Source organism: Charadrius vociferus, unplaced genomic scaffold, assembly GCF_000708025.1.
Source record: "Charadrius vociferus isolate BGI_N301 unplaced genomic scaffold, ASM70802v2 scaffold269, whole genome shotgun sequence".
In the NCBI taxonomy this organism is placed as follows: domain Eukaryota; kingdom Metazoa; phylum Chordata; class Aves; order Charadriiformes; family Charadriidae; genus Charadrius; species Charadrius vociferus.
The window spans coordinates 1,103,118-1,121,315 of NW_009660184.1; the positions used below are offsets into that span (position 1 = coordinate 1,103,118).

General features: G+C 37.5%; 1 protein-coding gene across 1 annotated transcript in view; it reads right to left on the reverse strand.

Moving 5' to 3' along the window:
* Positions 1-18,198, reverse strand: part of KIDINS220 (kinase D-interacting substrate, 220kDa) — a 71,793-nt gene that overhangs the window by 52,033 nt on the left and 1,562 nt on the right. Inside the window, exons 2-11 of the mRNA XM_009893251.1 lie at positions 13,094-13,192; positions 11,597-11,695; positions 9,933-10,031; positions 8,864-8,965; positions 8,284-8,382; positions 7,168-7,365; positions 4,986-5,084; positions 2,362-2,460; positions 1,576-1,674; positions 450-627 (exon numbers count right to left, since the gene is read on the reverse strand). Of these exons, the coding sequence (XP_009891553.1) occupies positions 450-627; positions 1,576-1,674; positions 2,362-2,460; positions 4,986-5,084; positions 7,168-7,365; positions 8,284-8,382; positions 8,864-8,965; positions 9,933-10,031; positions 11,597-11,695; positions 13,094-13,192 (1,171 nt within the window). The remainder of the gene's footprint in view (positions 1-449; positions 628-1,575; positions 1,675-2,361; positions 2,461-4,985; positions 5,085-7,167; positions 7,366-8,283; positions 8,383-8,863; positions 8,966-9,932; positions 10,032-11,596; positions 11,696-13,093; positions 13,193-18,198) is intronic.

Here is an 18,198-nt window from a genome sequence, read left to right on the forward strand (position 1 = left end):
AGGTTCATCTGTATTTGTATATATACTCCTCCCATATAATAGGTGTCGTTATTGGTATGTTCTTGTTCAAAGGAATTTTAAATCACCCACATAAATGTTAAATAATTATCAAAAACATTACAGTTTACCCAGAGAGACTCAAACAAAACCCCAAATCACAGATAGTCAAAGTAAATAATTCCTACACAAGCCAGACATAAGTAAAAACAAAATGATCAACAGAAGTCACACAGTATCCAATGTCAAAGTCAAAAATAAAAGGTACATTTGACCTTTGTCAAGCTTTTAGAATGAACTTTTTAGCAACTGATCTTTTTTTTAAGCTATCCCATTAGTTACAATATTAAAAAACGTAAACAGTTTTTCACTTTTCCGTACAGAATTGAATAAACCTGACTCTCAATATACAAGTGTTTTAAAAAAATATAAAATTGAATACTTATACTTACTGGCTCCAAATATCTGTGTTAAAATACTCTTCTGGTGGCTACAGTCAATATTGTAAGGTGTTTCTCCTGTTTTGTTGGGTCTATAAAGCAATCTACCATCTTTTGGATTTCTTAAGAGTAATTCAGCAAGTTTACGGCTTCTTCCACGAATGGCAATATGAAGTGGAGTATCTCCTTTCTGCAATTAAGTGAAAAAAATTAAGTGAAAAAACTAGTAATACCTAACATAAATTCCTAAGATTAAGAACAGACCATATGTTCCACATTGTTTCAGATGTGTTATTTACTTGAAATACATCTTAAGGTATTCTCAACAGCATTAACACCTTACAGCAAGCATGTTTTCCCCTTGAAAAAGCATTACAAAAGTTTCAGAAAAGACACGTGAAAAGGCAGTTCTTATAATGCTAAATCTAAGGCACTTGAAAACTGTAGCCTCTATTTAGAAACAAATGCCTACTAGCAAATTCAGAGACTTGTTTGGAACAAGAGATACTGCTTGTTAGAGTTATTTCAATGTCTGCTCAGACTTCTCTAAAAAGCTTTCCTGTAAAAGATTCCTTATTACATCAAATCAACTTTATTACTTATTTGCCCTAAATATAATGCTAAGAGGTTAAAAGAGTAACAAATAACTGTTCCTGTATTTAAAAGGTTTACAGTCAAAGTAGGGAAGGCATAAGAGGACAGCATTGTATATGTCCTTGGGATTGCTTAATTTAATGTCCGTTAATCAAAACCAAACATCAGTGACAAATGGCAACCATTCTCTAATTCTTAACACGCTTGAAAAAGAGCATAGTGTTCTTATCTGTGAAATTTTTATTCCTGCCGCGGAATTTTTTCTTTTCATATTACTAAAAGTACCCTAATACAAACAAAAAAATCAATATATTAATGGTGGAAAATAATTTACATTTACATATTCTGATCTAGTTAATTATTAGGCATATGGGAGACTAAGTATTTAAGTATTATGGTCTGTTTAAATATTAATATTTAAATATTAAATATTTCTCATATGGGAAGCTTTCTTTCTGCATTAGCATTAACAGCTCACTACAAAATTCTGCTTCAAAACTAAAATGATTAAATATACTAAAGTAAACAAACAAATATTCTTTACCTTGTCTACAGCAGAGACCTTAGCTCCTTTATCCAGAAGCAGCTCTACTATTTCAATATTTCTCATCTTGGTTGCCTTTATAAGCGGTGTTTCTCCATCCTAAAAGAGAGAAGTAGGCATAATAAAAAGATCTTCTCTGTGTACTCAGTAACAAGCAAAATCTAGTGATAGCGTAACAAATTAAATCCCAAACTTAAAAGAATTTTTTTAATTAAATATGTTACTGTGCAAGTAACAACATTTCAGTGCATATGTTATTGAAAAAGTATCACAGACCCTGTATTCTAGATTGATTAGAATCACAGAACAAAACACGTTTCTGTTAATAACAGCGTCAAACAGAAAAAGACAAGATTCATATATAATACAAGATATTTGAAAAGAGACTCATGGAAGAGGTAATTCACCGCTGTACATACTACTTCCTTCATTTTTTTATTCCTGCACATCTATTAAATGGTGGTCTGAACTTTTCCTCAGTTTCCTGTAGCACCTGCTCTCTACTCCTTATTGCTGGTCATGTCAATGATGCCAAGGTAAAGCATCCACACTTCCCCTGTTATTGAGTTTTAGTAGTAGGCAATGTTTATCAACAGAGGAGACATCACCATTGCTGAAAATAAATTCTGTATTTCAGAAGATTTATTTATTTTTTTTTTTAAACAGCATGCAAGATACCAACACTTCACAAAAACTGAATTTGGTATTATGGTCTTATCGTCACATAGGAGTTGAGAAATGAACAGATATTAAACAAAGCAATTCAATTAAAACTCTAATCGTTACCTTTGTACATGTTTCAGTATCAGGGTTGCATTGCAAGATATCCCTCACCATTGTGGCATTTCCTTTCTCAACTGCCCAGTATAAAGCAGTTTTATTATCCTGGAAAAAAAGAGTATTAAGTGTTAATAGTACATTAATTTAGTTGGATTAATTCCAAAAACTGTATATAATGTAAAACCAGTATACTGAAAACAGCACATAACACAGCAAATTTTAGCACAGCTCAGAGCAAAGGGTAACGCCACCAAATCTAACAGGCACACCAATAGAACTTGGGAGGGGGAATGGAAATTTGGCTAAAGAACACAAATCTATTTTAAAAACCTGCACAAAATATATTGAGAACTTCAACAATACAAGCAGATTCAGCCTGCCTTGAAAGAGTTTCCAAAACTATGTAAGAACATTAAGTTGTAACTCAAATATACAAGTTTTCTAATAAAATAAAACAACTTTTTCCAGAGTGTTGTCTTCTTTACTCCCATTATGTAAGTTATGTTTCTCTGCGGCTTTTTTTTTTTTTTAAAAAAAAAAAGAAGTTTTCTCTCCTGTTAGAACACGGGAACACTAACCACTTCCAGGCCTTTAAAAAAATTTTCCATTTTGTTCTTAATTTTACAGTACAGCCTAACAAAAGGTTGGCTGGCCTAAAAACAGGCCATGCAAGCTGGAAAGCTGTAAAAGTAGATGGATGTGGAAGTCAACACAAAGTACCAGAACGCAGATCAGCCACACTGTATCACTGAACTGCGGGGGAACGATTGATAGTTGCAAATCTGCTGGTGTCATCTTTTTTTTTTTTCTCCCCAGCAACGTGCACTATCCCATGAAGTCTCCACACTGTATCTTTTCATAGCCTAGTAACTGCACCACAACTCTTTCTGTTTGATCCACACTTGTGTACAGACATTTAAGAAAAGCCTCTGAACACACACCTGCTTCTAAGCAGGAACATCAAAGTCCCCCTTGCAGCATTTTCCCTTGCTTCTTTCATTTGTAGCTCTGCTTCTCCCACTGGTGGGCTTCACAAAACTGAGTTTAAAGCCTTTCTCCACAGTTTCACAAGCCTGGTCAGTAAGATTTCTTTCCTCTCTGGTCACCTGGGTTTTGCGTTCTCCATCCTTCAGTCAGGTAGCTTCCAACAAGACACCAGCCTGAGGAAGCTGACTCCTCGCTAGCAACATCAGCTGCACAGACGGGCACTGGTCTGCCAGATGCTCCCAGCTGGCTCCTTCCCTCTTACCAGAAGGGCTGAGGAAAACACCACCTGAGCCCCTCCACTGCCCCAACACTCACTCCCAGAGCCCCATAGTCATGTATTATCTGCTCAGGGCCTCCCCTGATTAGTTGTCTATACGAATGAATGAGCAGCAAGGAACACAGTTGCTGGAAGGCTGGACAAGACTGAGCAATCTTTCCAGAACATCATGGATTTGGGCAGACAGCACATCTCCCCAGAACAGGTCTGCCTGGCAGACAGGTGCTACAGTGCCAAACGGCAGGGGAGTTGCTAAAGACTAGCACTCATCACTGATTTTGATGCTGCTGGTCCTAATCTGAAAATCTGAAATGCACAGCCAGAATCTTCCTCTAATGGTACTCACTCCTGCTGTGTCAACAAGGCCACAAATGCATTCTCTAGATTAACCACTGCAAATGGCTACGCAGACAGCCTCCCACTGCCAGAAGTCGCAAGCTTCTCCACCCCCGAGAAGGTTGGGTCCTCTTGCTGTTTCTGTATTGCCTTGGTCCTACCAAGACATTGAAAAGCTCCAGATTTTCAGACCCATGTCAGCAAGGAGCAGGGACACACAACCCTCGGTTTCCAATGGCAGGTTAGAGGAAGAGATCCAAACACCACTACTTCTCCAAACTAAAAGCTCCTTGCCTTCTCAAAGAGGCTCTGCATCAATAGCAGGCACTGCATCTTTGCAGCTCTCAGTTACTAGTTAGGTTTTGTGTTCAAACTTGGCAGAACACATGTGCCTGCGAACTGAGTGATCTGAATAGCTTCTAGCAAAAGAAATCAAGTTGAATGTAACAATAAAAACAAGTACCGTGTTGAGTAAGAGCTTTCGGTAGAAGAATAAAAACAATACCTTAATCAAAGGACAGAAAAAGAAAGAAGGGGCAGGTAGAAAACATGGTAATCACTGACAACATTGCTTAATGCGACAAAGGAGGTTAGCAAAGGAGACAAGAACTGATCCAAACATGGTGACAGAAATTCACTGACAACACACAATCTAAGGTGTATTAGACTTTAATATATTGATATTAAATTTAAAATATTAAGTATTAAAATAATACTAAGGTGGGTTTTAAGCATTTAATTATTTTAAATTTGTTCAGTAGTGAGATGAAATAAGTTAAATTTACACCTTCTGCTTTTCAGCCATTAAAAAACACTGCTTAACAAGTCGTTACAAGTACATATGTCCTATATCTTAAAAACCACAGAGCAACACAATGTATTTTTAATGTTTGTTGGGAATCTGAGTTCCCTACAGAGTAGACAGAGCGTGTTTTTAAAGCCCTGTTTTTGGAAACACAGTACAATTGTTCGGTATTCAAATTCATACCCTATTTAAGAGCTACTCTAACATGTACGTTGTTGTACTTACCTGACCTCTGATATCTATATCAGCATATTTATGGAGCAGGGCCCTCACAATTTCAACATGACCTCCTCTAACAGCTCCAATCAGCACTGTATCTCCACTCTAGAAAAATTGTGAAAGAATATCGAAGGTGAATTAATACTCTTCAGCAAAAAGAAATGCAACACAGAATAAATTATAGCTTCAAATACACATTATGCCTATTTACATTGAGATCTGCACTCATTTAAAAGAAAGATACAATAAATAGTTATATATCTGCAAAAACCAGAAATATAGAAGAAAAATTCTTTACTCCATTTTTTATTATTTTTTTTTTTGCAAAGAGATAAAATATTATATATTTATGGCAAAACAAACACCCCAAAAATAGGTTTAGCTTACACACCACTATCCTAAAAAATAACAGGACTAATTAATAATGAATACGAAAAAAATCCTGCTGCTCTCTATGCTCATAGGAAGACCAAGCGCTCACAGTAATAACCTCTTTACAATCAGACAAGTAATTACTCACAGTAATAACCTCTTTACAATCAGACAAGAATGTTGACTGTCTCCTTTAGATGTCTCACAGCTGACAAAAGATCTTCAACAATTTTAAAGAATTTTATCCCTTTTTTTGTGCAGATTTGACTGCTATTCTGTTTACATACACTATGCTGTTATAAAGAAAAGAAGCAAAAGGCTAATTTTATCTCAAATTGATCAAAAGAAATAAGTATTTTGCTGTGGTACATGGAGTTGTATAGACGTAAAACAAAGTTACAATTCTGCTTAAGGCTTCTGATTTCAACACACTTAAGGATATGTCAGAATTTCAGCAAATGAAATCCTGAAATTACACAGTATTTCTTTTATGATGAAAGAGGAAAAATAAATAGAAGTTTAGCTAAACCACAGGTGTGGAATTCAGTTAGGAAGCTCAGTAGTAGTAGATCCCCTATCAATCACAGTCATTACATGCTTGGTTGCAAACCAAGAAATTCTCCTTATCAAAACCTACTCTAGCATCTGAAAGTAAGACTACCCATTGTTTGATGTATTTTGGAATACAGTCAGCTGAACTGAAACCTGTAATTTATCCTTCTTAAAAGCACAAGAATGCAGATGGTTGTAGAATTTTGTGACAGAAGAGGTGGGAAGAGATATTGTAATGTATTTTTTTAAAATAGTTAAAGTTTTGCTTTGATATGTGCCTGAGATAAAACCTGTTGTCACATGCAACACCAGCTTAGTATGTAACCATCTGAGAAATGCACTAAGCTGACACCTGAAATACAGGAAACTGCATCTAAAAATCCTTTTAAAATTATGAGGCAAGTATTAGAAAGTTTTCCTTTCTTCTCTGCAACCCCAAGAATTCAATTTAGGGATTAGGAATTCAGCCTCAAAACCACATTACTGCTCTGAACTACAACACTGATCTTAACAGAGGCACCTAATTTTAATTATCTAACGACCTATAGCCCCAAGGGTGCAGTGCTTGGCCTTCTTTTAACACTTCAGAAAAAAAATGACTACCAAGAGGACGCTGCAGACAGTCCAAGGCACCTGTATAAGCAACCAAATAAATCCCTGAGTGACTAGCAAGCAGATTCACATTCTGGTCACTGCCCATACTGCACGCCTCTACTGAACAATGCAATCGCAGCTCAGGCACACAGCGCACCTTTCAACAGTTATATTTACACGTCTTAACTCAGAGCTGAAGTCTTCCTCCAATATATACAAGTTTCCTAGTAAAAACTTTCATTGTAAAAGATAAAGGTAAATGCTGAATTTTATATAATTTTAAAATTGTTTTACAATTTTAACAGCACTACCACCCGTATTAATACACAAACCCCCATCCCAAACCTGCAAGTAAGTTCAGTATTAGTCTTACATTACAGATATGACAAATATACAACAAATACACAACCATAAATCATTTCCATGTCCTATGGAAACTCACAATTCAAGAATCTCAAAGAAAAAGAGTAGTTTCTGCGGTTTATCCTTTACCTTCACACAGCAACGTTTGCCACTTAACATACTTGTAAAACAGCAATACATAACAATACCCCTAGGTGGCAGAAAAATTAGAAAGCCAGAAAAATCACGTACCCACAAATTTATGTACACTGGTATATATTATTATTACACATATATAAAACCACAATTACGATGAAAAGTTACTCACTCTATCAGGAATGTTCACATAAGTTCCAGCATCAAGGAGATCCTGCACAATTTCAGTATGCCCCTCCTTTGATGCAATCATCAAAGCTGTATTTCCATCTTTATCTGTTAAGTTTACATTTGGGTTCCTCTTCAGTATTTCTTTTACTGAGTCAGTATAGCCACCCTTCACTGCTACAATAAGCGCAGTCATAGAATTCTTTAAACAAAACCAAGAGATTTTATTGTACAGCGGACACAGGAATCATCATTATACCAGCAGTTTAAATAATGAAAGCTCACCGACATTACTTTCTTAAGACTGAAGTAACATTTGGATGGTTATGTTTTAAAGTGCACTTGCTCTGCATTTTTAAAAGAAGAAATAAGTACTATAGTAGAGAATACTTCAAATGTAAACAGTAAAGCTAAGATCAGATTATTCTAAGTCCTGAATGTCACAAGGTAAAATAATTTTCTTGTCATATGGGAACATAGCAGTATCAGAGCACCCAGGTCTGCCAATACCGCTCACAAAGAGGTTTTTTGAAGAACTTCAGAAATAGTCATATGAACACCAAAAGTTGTCCTACTTTTCCACTTAACTTTTACTGATTTTTTTTCACGAGCATTTTAAGTGTGTTATACAACAAAAAATTAAAATCTGTTTTATTTAAAAACAATATGCAGCTGAAACCTTGTAAAAATTTCCAACTTCTAAAAAGACACAACAGCCATTATTATTTTTGAAAGATGCCTTGTATTTGATTTACTTTTCAAAGAGCACTGAGCAATAAGTTGTTTGACATATCAGGCTTGGGTACAGAATTAATTTTGATAGTGTTAACCTTCAGAGAACAATAACCTAAATTCATTTATGTTCATTAAAAATTACACTTTACATAACAGCGTGTCAACTATCAATCTGACTCCCTAGTTACATATCGTCTTTATTAAAAGGCACAAAGAAGTTTAAATAATCTTCACATGTAATTTGCAAATAGCTGGAAAGTAATATACTCCAACACCAACATTTTATCTTGTTTCATGTATTTCTTGCTATTTGTATTATAAAATAAAACAGGACACACAGATGTATGTATGCACACTGTATCAACCAGAAAACGAAGTTACTTACAGCTCCTTCTTGATCAACATCAGCTCCCATTTGCAGCAAGTATTTCACACACTCCAAATGACCTTTCCTCGCTGCCCAAACCAGTGGCGTGGTTCCATACTGAAAAAAACATTTATAACATTTTTATCATATTGTTTTCTGTATCCCCTACAATCTAGTATTCATCCTATACTTTATTGTTTTAGTTTTTACGAAGATATAATTTGGTCTTGTGAATTAACACAAACATTCAAAAAGCCATTTTAACTTTTTCTTTGTACAAAATAGCTGTAAGAAGCTATACTTTTATAAGCTGTATTTTTCTATGCAACCTAGGATAGCAAGGTTTCCAATAGCTGAGAAAATAGAAACATGCTCCACTGAAATGAATGTTCGCAACCATCTTCAGCATACTATGGAAAAAACCTCTGGCAAGTATAATGACTTGCTCTAGCATGCTCATTCTAATCTCATGGGCAAAATATAGCAGTGGATGTTTTCCAATCAAAAACTCATAGATTTATTATTTTTAATAAAATTTACTTTTACAAGAAATATATCAAGCATTAAAGAAATTAAGTATTACATAAATATAACTTACTTTATCAGAGCAGTTCACTTTAGCTCCATGTTGCAGTAAGAGATGTACTATATCAGAGTGGCCCCGTCCTGCTGCCCAAATAATTGGATAAACACTGTATTGCTTAGAATTTAAAAAAAAAAAAAAAGAGAGAAATAAAATCATAATTTTAATTATTTTTCATTAACAATATAGATCACAATGCTTCAAGAGACAATAAACCCATAGAAGAAGGAACATAAAGAAATAAATCTAACTACCTATCAATAAGTGTTGCCTACTACATTGTCTAGGTGACGTCTAGGAAGATGTTTACTGTTTTGAATCAATTTTGGTTTATAACACCTTAAACGAAATTTTAAAATTCACATCCTTATCTCAATATAAACATTTGTAATATAAGAGAGAAGCACCAGGCAGGTATGCAATATCCCTAAGTAGCCAGGACTGTAGATCAGTCATGTCATGCACCCAGAAGCTGCATATGCAAACCACATGAAATCCACCATCAGAGAGGTAAGTCACCAGTGTTCTGCGGTGATTGTTCACCATTGCCTCAAACACCAGAGAGCTGACAGTATAAACAAATTGTTCATTTAAGTTTCAACACGCCTATACTTTTATAAAAAATGCTTATAAAATAAAATAGGTATCTTTGGTTTTTAATTCTCTCTCACATGTATGGTACATATTTACATCACCTAGTCTACTTGGTAACTATTATGAAACAATTAAAACAAATTGTTGTTTCCAAATTGCACCATATTAGTTATTCCATTAATTTACTTGGACACAAAAAAATGACAACTGCTATACAAGTAGCATTAGACACACTTCTTTTCTATTATTTCCTCTACTGCTAATTTGAATCTTATTAAGAGCTACACATTCAATTGTCTTAACTAAAAAAAAATTAAAATTAATTAAAAACAGTGGCTGTCATGTAGATTCTTAAAGCAATCCCTTTATCCTTTAAAGTACAGTGATTAACATTATATTGCAAAAAATGCAAAACCAAGATAGTAAGATGAGTGTATAATTCAGGCCTTTAAACATTTCGGAGGAGGGGATGTTTAAGACTAAGACTTACCATTCCTGTGATGTTCGGATTTGCTCCTTTCTCAAGCAGCAGTTTAGCTACCTCAGTACGGCCTTTGTATGATGCCCACATCAGGGCAGTCCATCCTCCCTGGCAAGCACAATTCAAAGAAATGTAAAAACTGAAAAATACTCTTTAGAAACCTAATTAGTGACTTTTATTTCCTTTTGTATTTGTCCTAAGACTGTTCTGCAAATCCATAACATAACAAGGACTGACCACACAAACTTGTAATCATACTTATCTAATAAGCACATATGTAAAAATACTAATTTCCCACTGAATGCAAAACTTGGGAGAATATCATGTCCTAAACTTTCCTGAATTTGCAGTAAATGCACAATTCAGACTTAAAGTGCATACTAATCTGATCACTGGACAAAAACAAAAAAGAAAGCACTATCTTAAAACAAAATTCTAGAATCCAAATCAGTTAACTTCAGGGGTTTCTTTTTTGTGTAACAGACACCTGGCCTTCCTAAAGTAACTATGTAATGATTTGCTTCTTGAAGAAAAAGAAGTTATATGTCCTCTTAAGGGATTAATAAGAGTAATTAACGTCAAGGTGCATTGGTGTGTTCATTTAAGTTTGTAAACTAGTAGACAACAAGGTTTCACTATCTAAGGCATTTGATGGGTCAGGTAAGCAAAATTAATTTTTAAATAACAGTATGCCTCTGATAACTATAAGCACATTTTTTATTTATTTCTTTACAATACATCCTTTAAGAAGTAAAAGATCACTGTGAGACTAACACAGGCCCAGAAATCAACTACTGGCCAGTAGATGTGCTAACCATTACACTGTCACTAATAAACTAGATTACTAGGACATGGCAAGATGCCTCAGCCTTCAGAGAGAGAGGAACTTCAATTGAAGGGAGCACTTGAACTCTTCTGTAGTGGTTTTCCATACTTTAAGTTAAGCAGATCAAAATTAGTCCTTGCAATTAGTCCTATTTCCCTCTTCAGCCAATGGAGGGAAGTCTGTAGCTCTTCAGAGGCATCTGACCTTCTTCACTAATCATGTAAGCAACTTCTGTAATTCTTTAGGTGTAACTGAACTATAGCACACACTTCCCACACAAAAAAAAACTGGCAAGATGAATGAAAACAAATTCCAGTATATTGAGAACAAGGACTGCTGTACGAATAACCACAGTCGTACAGAGAAAAAGCAAATATGGACAGGTATCTTCTGGGAGAAGGTAGCATTTATTTTACCAGAATACTTAAAAAAACCCCAAAACACAAGCATCACCATGCACAAAAAAAAAACAAAAACACCCCCCCCCACCCAAAAAAAAAAAAAAAAACCCCCCCCCCCCCAAAAAAAAAAAAAAATCACCCCCACAAAACACACCCCAAAAATCAAAAGTGTTCTTCAGTTTAGCTTTTTTCCAAAGCAACTTAAGAGGAAAAAAGTACCCCTACAAAACAAGTTGCCTTTATTAACACTAAAGCAACTATTTTACAGCTGTAAAAACAGTATTTAAATGTATATTATTTTTCATTTTAACAGCACTGAGTACATAATTTAAGAATAAAAGACCTTTGATTTGTTTCACAGAACTGAAAAATCTCCAACTTCCAAAATTGTTAATCTTACTAAAAAGATAGAAACTACTTTATTTTCACACTAGGACAACACATACCAAATCCCGATGCTCCAAACTGACATTATAACTGAGCAGCTCTGCTACAATAGCTGCATGTCCTTCTTTAGCTGCTGAAATTAGAGCTGTCCAGTTATCCTAGAAAAAAGAAAATACTTGCAAGTGATATTCAATATTTCAAGACAATTACCTTGTTTTCCAAGTCTTTAACCCACAATAGGAAATCCACAACTCCTTAAAAAACTGTCCTTTTTTAAAATTGAAAAAAAAGTAATAAACCCATAGACTACCTGAAAGTTCTACACACAAAAATAGAAACCAACAACTACTCCAAATACCTCCTCTCCTACCCAACATCCACCACTCCCCACTCCTCAGCTCACTGCAGGTCAACTTTTTAAAAACTTTATGGAGGAAGCATCACTGACAAAGGATTAGAGAACAAGGTTAAGACATTGAGAACTACTGGGTGGGGATGAGATGGCAACCAAGACCACAGAAAATGGTGGTGGTCTGTCTCCCCATGCAGTGGGTGACAGCACCTAAGGGGCTATTTGTACTACAGCTTCTTAGAGGTATGATCACTTCAGGAGATACATTTCCTTTTGCATTACACTTATCTTCCATCCACTGTTCAAATTGTGTCCAGGTGTGGACTACTGTTTTATGTGCTGTACACATGTAAATATAGTAACAGTTTATATGATAACTGTTCTTCCAATAAGTATAGAAACCGTAACATTCACAGAAGATGTAATAAAAGATCTCCAAAAATAGAGACATTTGCTTTCTTTCTTTTTTTTTTTTTTTAATATTTTTAAAAGACAGGTTTCCTATCAGACCTTGCCTGGACATCTACACTGCTACAATTAAACTAAGCACAGAAGAAAAAAAACAAGCAACATCCTTTACCTGTTTATCACTCTTCATTGGAATATACAGCCCTTTCAAAACTTTTTAATAGCACCTCTGTCTTATTTCTGGGCATCTTTCACCTAGAGTCAACCTCTTTTGCAAAGGCAGGAAGACAAGTGATAAATTTGAATTCCTTCTCTGTTACTGTCCTGGTTTTCACCTGAAATAAATCTTTTCACCTAAATTCTCCCTCAATATTTATTGAAAAACACCAAAATCAAGAAAAAAAAAATCAACCCAAACCAAACATACCACAATGTGACCTGGAGCCATCTTTGATGCTGTATTTCTCTAGTCCACCTATCTTTTTTATGTCAGCTATTGACAATCCTATTATAATATCTTCCTAGTACTAATCTCCCAGAGGAAAAAGCAGCAGGATTCAGCAGAGACCATCAGACATTTAAAACATCTTAAATATCCCTATTCTTTATGAGGAATCTTAAGAGGAATACAGAGCCAAGCAACTTCAAATACAATTTCTCATATATATCACTATTTTCCACCTTCTTTTTCCCCCCGTCCCCTTAACACTCACCTAAATACCTTTTCTTTGCCTGCCTCTTGAAATTCCTTCTTCCTCTACTGTTAAGTACCATCATATAAAGCACTAATACTTACTGCGTCTTCCAAGTTGCAATTAGCTCCCTTCTTGAGAAGCTCCTGCACAATTTCTAAATTTCCTTGCTCAGCAGCCAACATGAGTGGAGTCTGGCCATTCTGAAATTAAAATGATACGAAAAGTGATGCATTGGGAAGTGATGCAAAGGACGCACATACACCAAACTACAGAGGAACACTGTTTCCAGTTCTTAATTGCCAGTGAGAAGCACTGGTTTTCAAACCACGCAGTGATATTGCAATAAAAATGGAGAACATGATATTAAACCCTGTCCGACAAGAAATAAAAAAACCTAACCCAAACAAAAATTTCAGACATTAAAAATGGCTACCAAAAAATAAGTTACATTGTTAAATATCTATCTTTCTGAATTATTTGCACACTGAAGAAGGCTCTAATACAGCCTGTTACATCTTTACATCTTGAAGTAACTCAGTCACACTCTATATTAATCAATAAATATATCTAGCCCAGGAACCACAATGGTCATTAAACGTAGACACTGATTCAAAGTAACAGTAAGATTTCTTGCTGAAGGCTTGGAAAAAATAGTCAAGTTCCATACCACGCTTTTGTCTGACAACATACCCAATACAGACACCATTCTTGCCCTGTGCAACACAGGTTCTTAACAGGCAGCCTCATCTCAGGGAAGATGAAAGACAGAAAAGCTGGTTTATTTGCCTTCAAAGTTATTTCAAAAGTCAGTTACAATCTATCACCCTTCCATCAGCCTATTTTTGTGTCAGCAAACTTCTCTGCAGAGTTTCATAAACAGAAGAAAACCCTCATATACAACTGCTCTGCATGGTGAAAAGCAAAAAAACTTACTGCCAAATTTAGTAAGCTTTATTTCAACAAGCTTAATAAACAAAAAACTTTTCCTGACCTCTCTTCTGTCTTTCCTCCGTACTATAGAGAAAACTCAAATTATCTAGTCTATAAATAATGCAAAAGCTACATGTTAGAAGTTATATACCAGCAATTTTCCTGAAAAGAATAAAAATCAAAGCAGAATCAGAATACATTAAGGTCACTGTTTTTTTTTTATGAGAAGACAGTTAACAGTAAGGTTAATAAAGACATCTGATGAGTTATTTTTGCTCTTTATGTCATGTCGTGTCGTGTTGTGTGTCCCCCCGTCCCCCCCCAAAAATAATCCCAGAAATGCACTGATTATTTCCAAAAAGTTTTCTGGTCCACCAGCTATTCCCTAACTAGTCTTCACAAAATCCTTCCCGTGACATTATGGATAACCAACAGTGTTACTCATGACAGGATATAACTTAACATCTAACAGTGCAATTTTTTTATGGGGAGAAGTTATGCACTTGTATAAGTTTATGTGTTATAACTATACATTTCATACATTCAAAGTGATACCTTTGCTTTTAGATCCTAAAGCATATTTTGTATCAACAAGCAGTAGCATTTATGTCTGGTCATCAGAAAAATTAAAATGCTCAAAAAATCAAGATGAAGGAAAATACTACTTCTTAGAAGAGAGAGAACCCCTCAGAGGGTTGTGGTAGTGGTGCAGAGTCTAGTTGGAGCTCAGGAACGAGTGGTGTCCCTCACGGGTCAGTACTGGGTCCAGTCCTGTTCAATATATTCATCAATGACCTGGATGAAGGGATAGAGTGTTTGCTGATGACACAAAGCTGGGAGGGATGGCTGACACGCCAGAAGGCTGTGCCGCCTTACAGCATGACCTGGACAGGCTGGAGAGTTGGGCAGAGAGAAACCTTACGAAATTCAACAAGGGTCAGTGTAGGGCACTGCATCTGGGGAGGAATCACCCCATGCATCAGAACAGGTTGGGGGCTGACCTCCTGGGGAGCAGCCCTGTGGAAAGGGACCTGGAAGTCCTGGTGGACAACAGGATGACCATGAGCCAGCAATGTGCCCTGGTGGCCAAGGCGACAAACAGCATCCTGGGGTGCATCAAGAAGAGTATGGCCAGCAGGTTGAGAGAGGTCATCCTCCCCCTCTACTCTGCCCTGGTGAGACCGCATCTGGAGTACTGCGTCCAGTTCTGGGCTCCCCAGTTCAAGAAAGACAGGGATCTGCTGGAGAGGGTCCAGCAAAGGGCTACAAAGATGATTAGGGGACTGGAACACCTCTCATATGAGGAGAGGCTGAGGGACTTGGGTCTCTTTAGTCTAGAGAAAAGAAGATTGAGGAGGGATCTTATTAATACTTACAAATACTTAAAGGGAGGGTCCCAGGGGGATGGGAACGGTCTTTTTTCAGTGGTGCCCAGTGATAGGACAAGAGGTAACGGGCACAAACTCGAACATAGGAAGTTCCATCTCAACATGAGGAGATTCTTTCCTTTGAGGGTGGCCGAGCACTGGCACAGGCTGCCCAGAGAGGTTGTGGAGTCTCCCACTCTGGAGACATTCAAAACCTGCCTGGACACCGTCCTGTGCAACCTGTTGTAGGTGACCCTGCTCTGGTTGGAGGGTTGGACTAGATGATCTCCAGAGGTCCCTTCCAACCCTGACCATTCTGTGATTACTATGCCTGTGGCATCCGCATTAACTCTTGGAAATTGTCCAAGAGCCTAGACACTCCACAACAACTAAATGCTCATACTTCTCACAAGCACATCAAGTACTGTCTATCTATACATCACAGCTAAGTCTAAGTATTAGAATATCCGAATTATAAAGGGGCACACCTGTACCTTTTTAGGTAAGTCATTCAGTGGTGATAGTTTACAGATTAGCTCTCTCACAGTCCATGAGAGAACAGGAGATTCTGAATTGAAGATGCAGAAGGTACTTCAGTATCAAGAGCAGAAGGAAATGCACATCAAAGGAAACTGCAGATTTTTAGGATCAAAGTGTATTACACATATCAAGCATCTATCATTCACTGTTAAGTAATCAAGGTATCTGGTATAAGAGAGAGAATGCAGACAGGGGAAAGGACATGCAGGGAAAAGGCAGAGAGACTGAGACTTGCTCCACTTAACTGAAACTCCTGGTGCCACTCCAACAAAGCAATTCATACACAAACTGACTGGAATATCCCAGCTTTTCTGGCAACTGATCACAGTCAAGACATAAAGGGTTGGTAACAGCGTGGGTGATCCCACCACTGGACAAGTCATTGCAGCCTGGGAGGTCCTGGCACTAGCAAACCTCAGCTTGCCAGAAATCTTTTTAGACATACTCTGCTGGTGCTGGCATTCCCATTTTGGTATTTTGTTTTTACTCAAGAAGAAAAGACATCTTGGCAGGTCCAAAACCGGAAACAAAATTGAGCTCAATGCCACTGAATTCCAACGAAGAGCTAACACTTAAACAAAACTCCTTTTGTTGATATGTATAAAAAGCCTCACCCCACCATGGTTTAAAACTGATACTGATGTCTCCAGAAATTACCTCCTCCAATGCAATGTATCAGTAGACTGAAAAAAAAAAAGGTATTGGGGAAGTTATTTCTGAAAAAAAGGCAGTTACTGACACCCAGGAGTGCACTTAATCCCATCAAGAAGAGAAGAAACATTCAGAAAAGAAGGTGAAGGCAGTGACACCATTGATAAAGTTAATACAGACTATCTGTCTGACTTTGGCCAGGTTGGTGAGAGGAATTACCAGCAGAGGGAACAGATTATTCCTCTTCTCAGATACACTGCATGCCAGACAGTGAGGTTCATGTGTATGCTTTGAAACTTAAAAATTCTTCCACCTCAAATACTCGGCATATGCGCATACACAGTACGAAATGAATGTGCTGACAATGAAAGAAAACTGTCTTAATAGAAACCAGATCTAATAACTACAGTAAGGCTAAATTCTGTACATTGTTTTCACATTGGCATGATGTTTTCTGTTTTTGAGTAATATAAGCCATTCTTTTTGCCAAAAAGACTCTTTCCATCTTATGCAGGTTTAAAGAAATAATGCAACAGAACATGCATTTTCTAAGACTTACTTTAAAAAAAAAAAAAGAAAAAAAGTAATTGCAAAGCCAGCCTTCCATACACTGGAAGGCAAGTAATAAGTTGCATGGACTGTCAGACGCAATGGTAATGGTCAACTGTTCACAGTAACTGGTGCCCAATTGACAGGGTTTGATTTGGGGCTAACATCACAGCATTTCATCAACACCCAGAACCATGACACAGAATGTGCCTTCAGCAAGCTGACAGACTGCCCCAAGCTAGGGAGAATGGTCAATACACTGGAGGACAGGGATGCCGTTCAGAAGGAATACAACAGGCTGGAGAAATGGGCTGACGACGCCACTGCAGTTCAACAAAGGCAAACGCTGGAACAGACTGAGCCCACACAACAGCACTGGCTAGCCACTGCCTGCCTGGGGAGCCGCGCTGCAGAAACAGGCACGAAGTCCTCATGGACAAATAGGACCATGAGTCAGCAGTGCACCCCTGCAGCAATGAAGACAAATCAAATACTGGGCTGCATTAGCAAGAGCAGTTCTAGCCCTCTACTCAACACTGGTGAGGCTGAATCCAGTGCTGAATACAGTGCCCCATTTTGGATGCCCAATAGAGCCACTCCCAACAACTGAGACGCATACGACATGAACATCCAAGCACAAATACAGGCTCGGTGGGGAATGGCTGGAGAGCAGCCCTGAGGAGAAGGACCTGGGTGTGCTGATTGACCAGAAGCTCAGCATGAGTCAGCAATGTGCAATCGCTGCCCAGAAGGCCAACCGCATCCTGGGCTGCATCAAAAGAACTGTGGCCAGCAGGTCAAGGGAGGTCATTCTGCCCCTCTACTCCGCTCTCGTGTAACCCCACCTGGAATACTATGTCCAGCTCTGGACATAAGAAAGACTGGACACGCTCCAGCAGGTCCATGAGGAGAGCCACGAGGATGATCTGAGGGCTGGAGCACTTCTCCTATGAGGAAAGGCTGAAAGAGCTGGGGCTGTTCAGCCTAGAGAAGAGAAGGCTCCAGGGAGATTTTATTGCAGCCTTCCAGTACCTAAAGGGGGCCTCCAGGAGAGCTGGGAAAGGACTTTTTACTAGGGCATGTAGTGACAGGAGGAGGGGGAATGGCTTCAAACTGAAAGAGGGCAGGTTTAGATTAAACATTAGGAAGAAGTTTTTCACTTTGAGGGT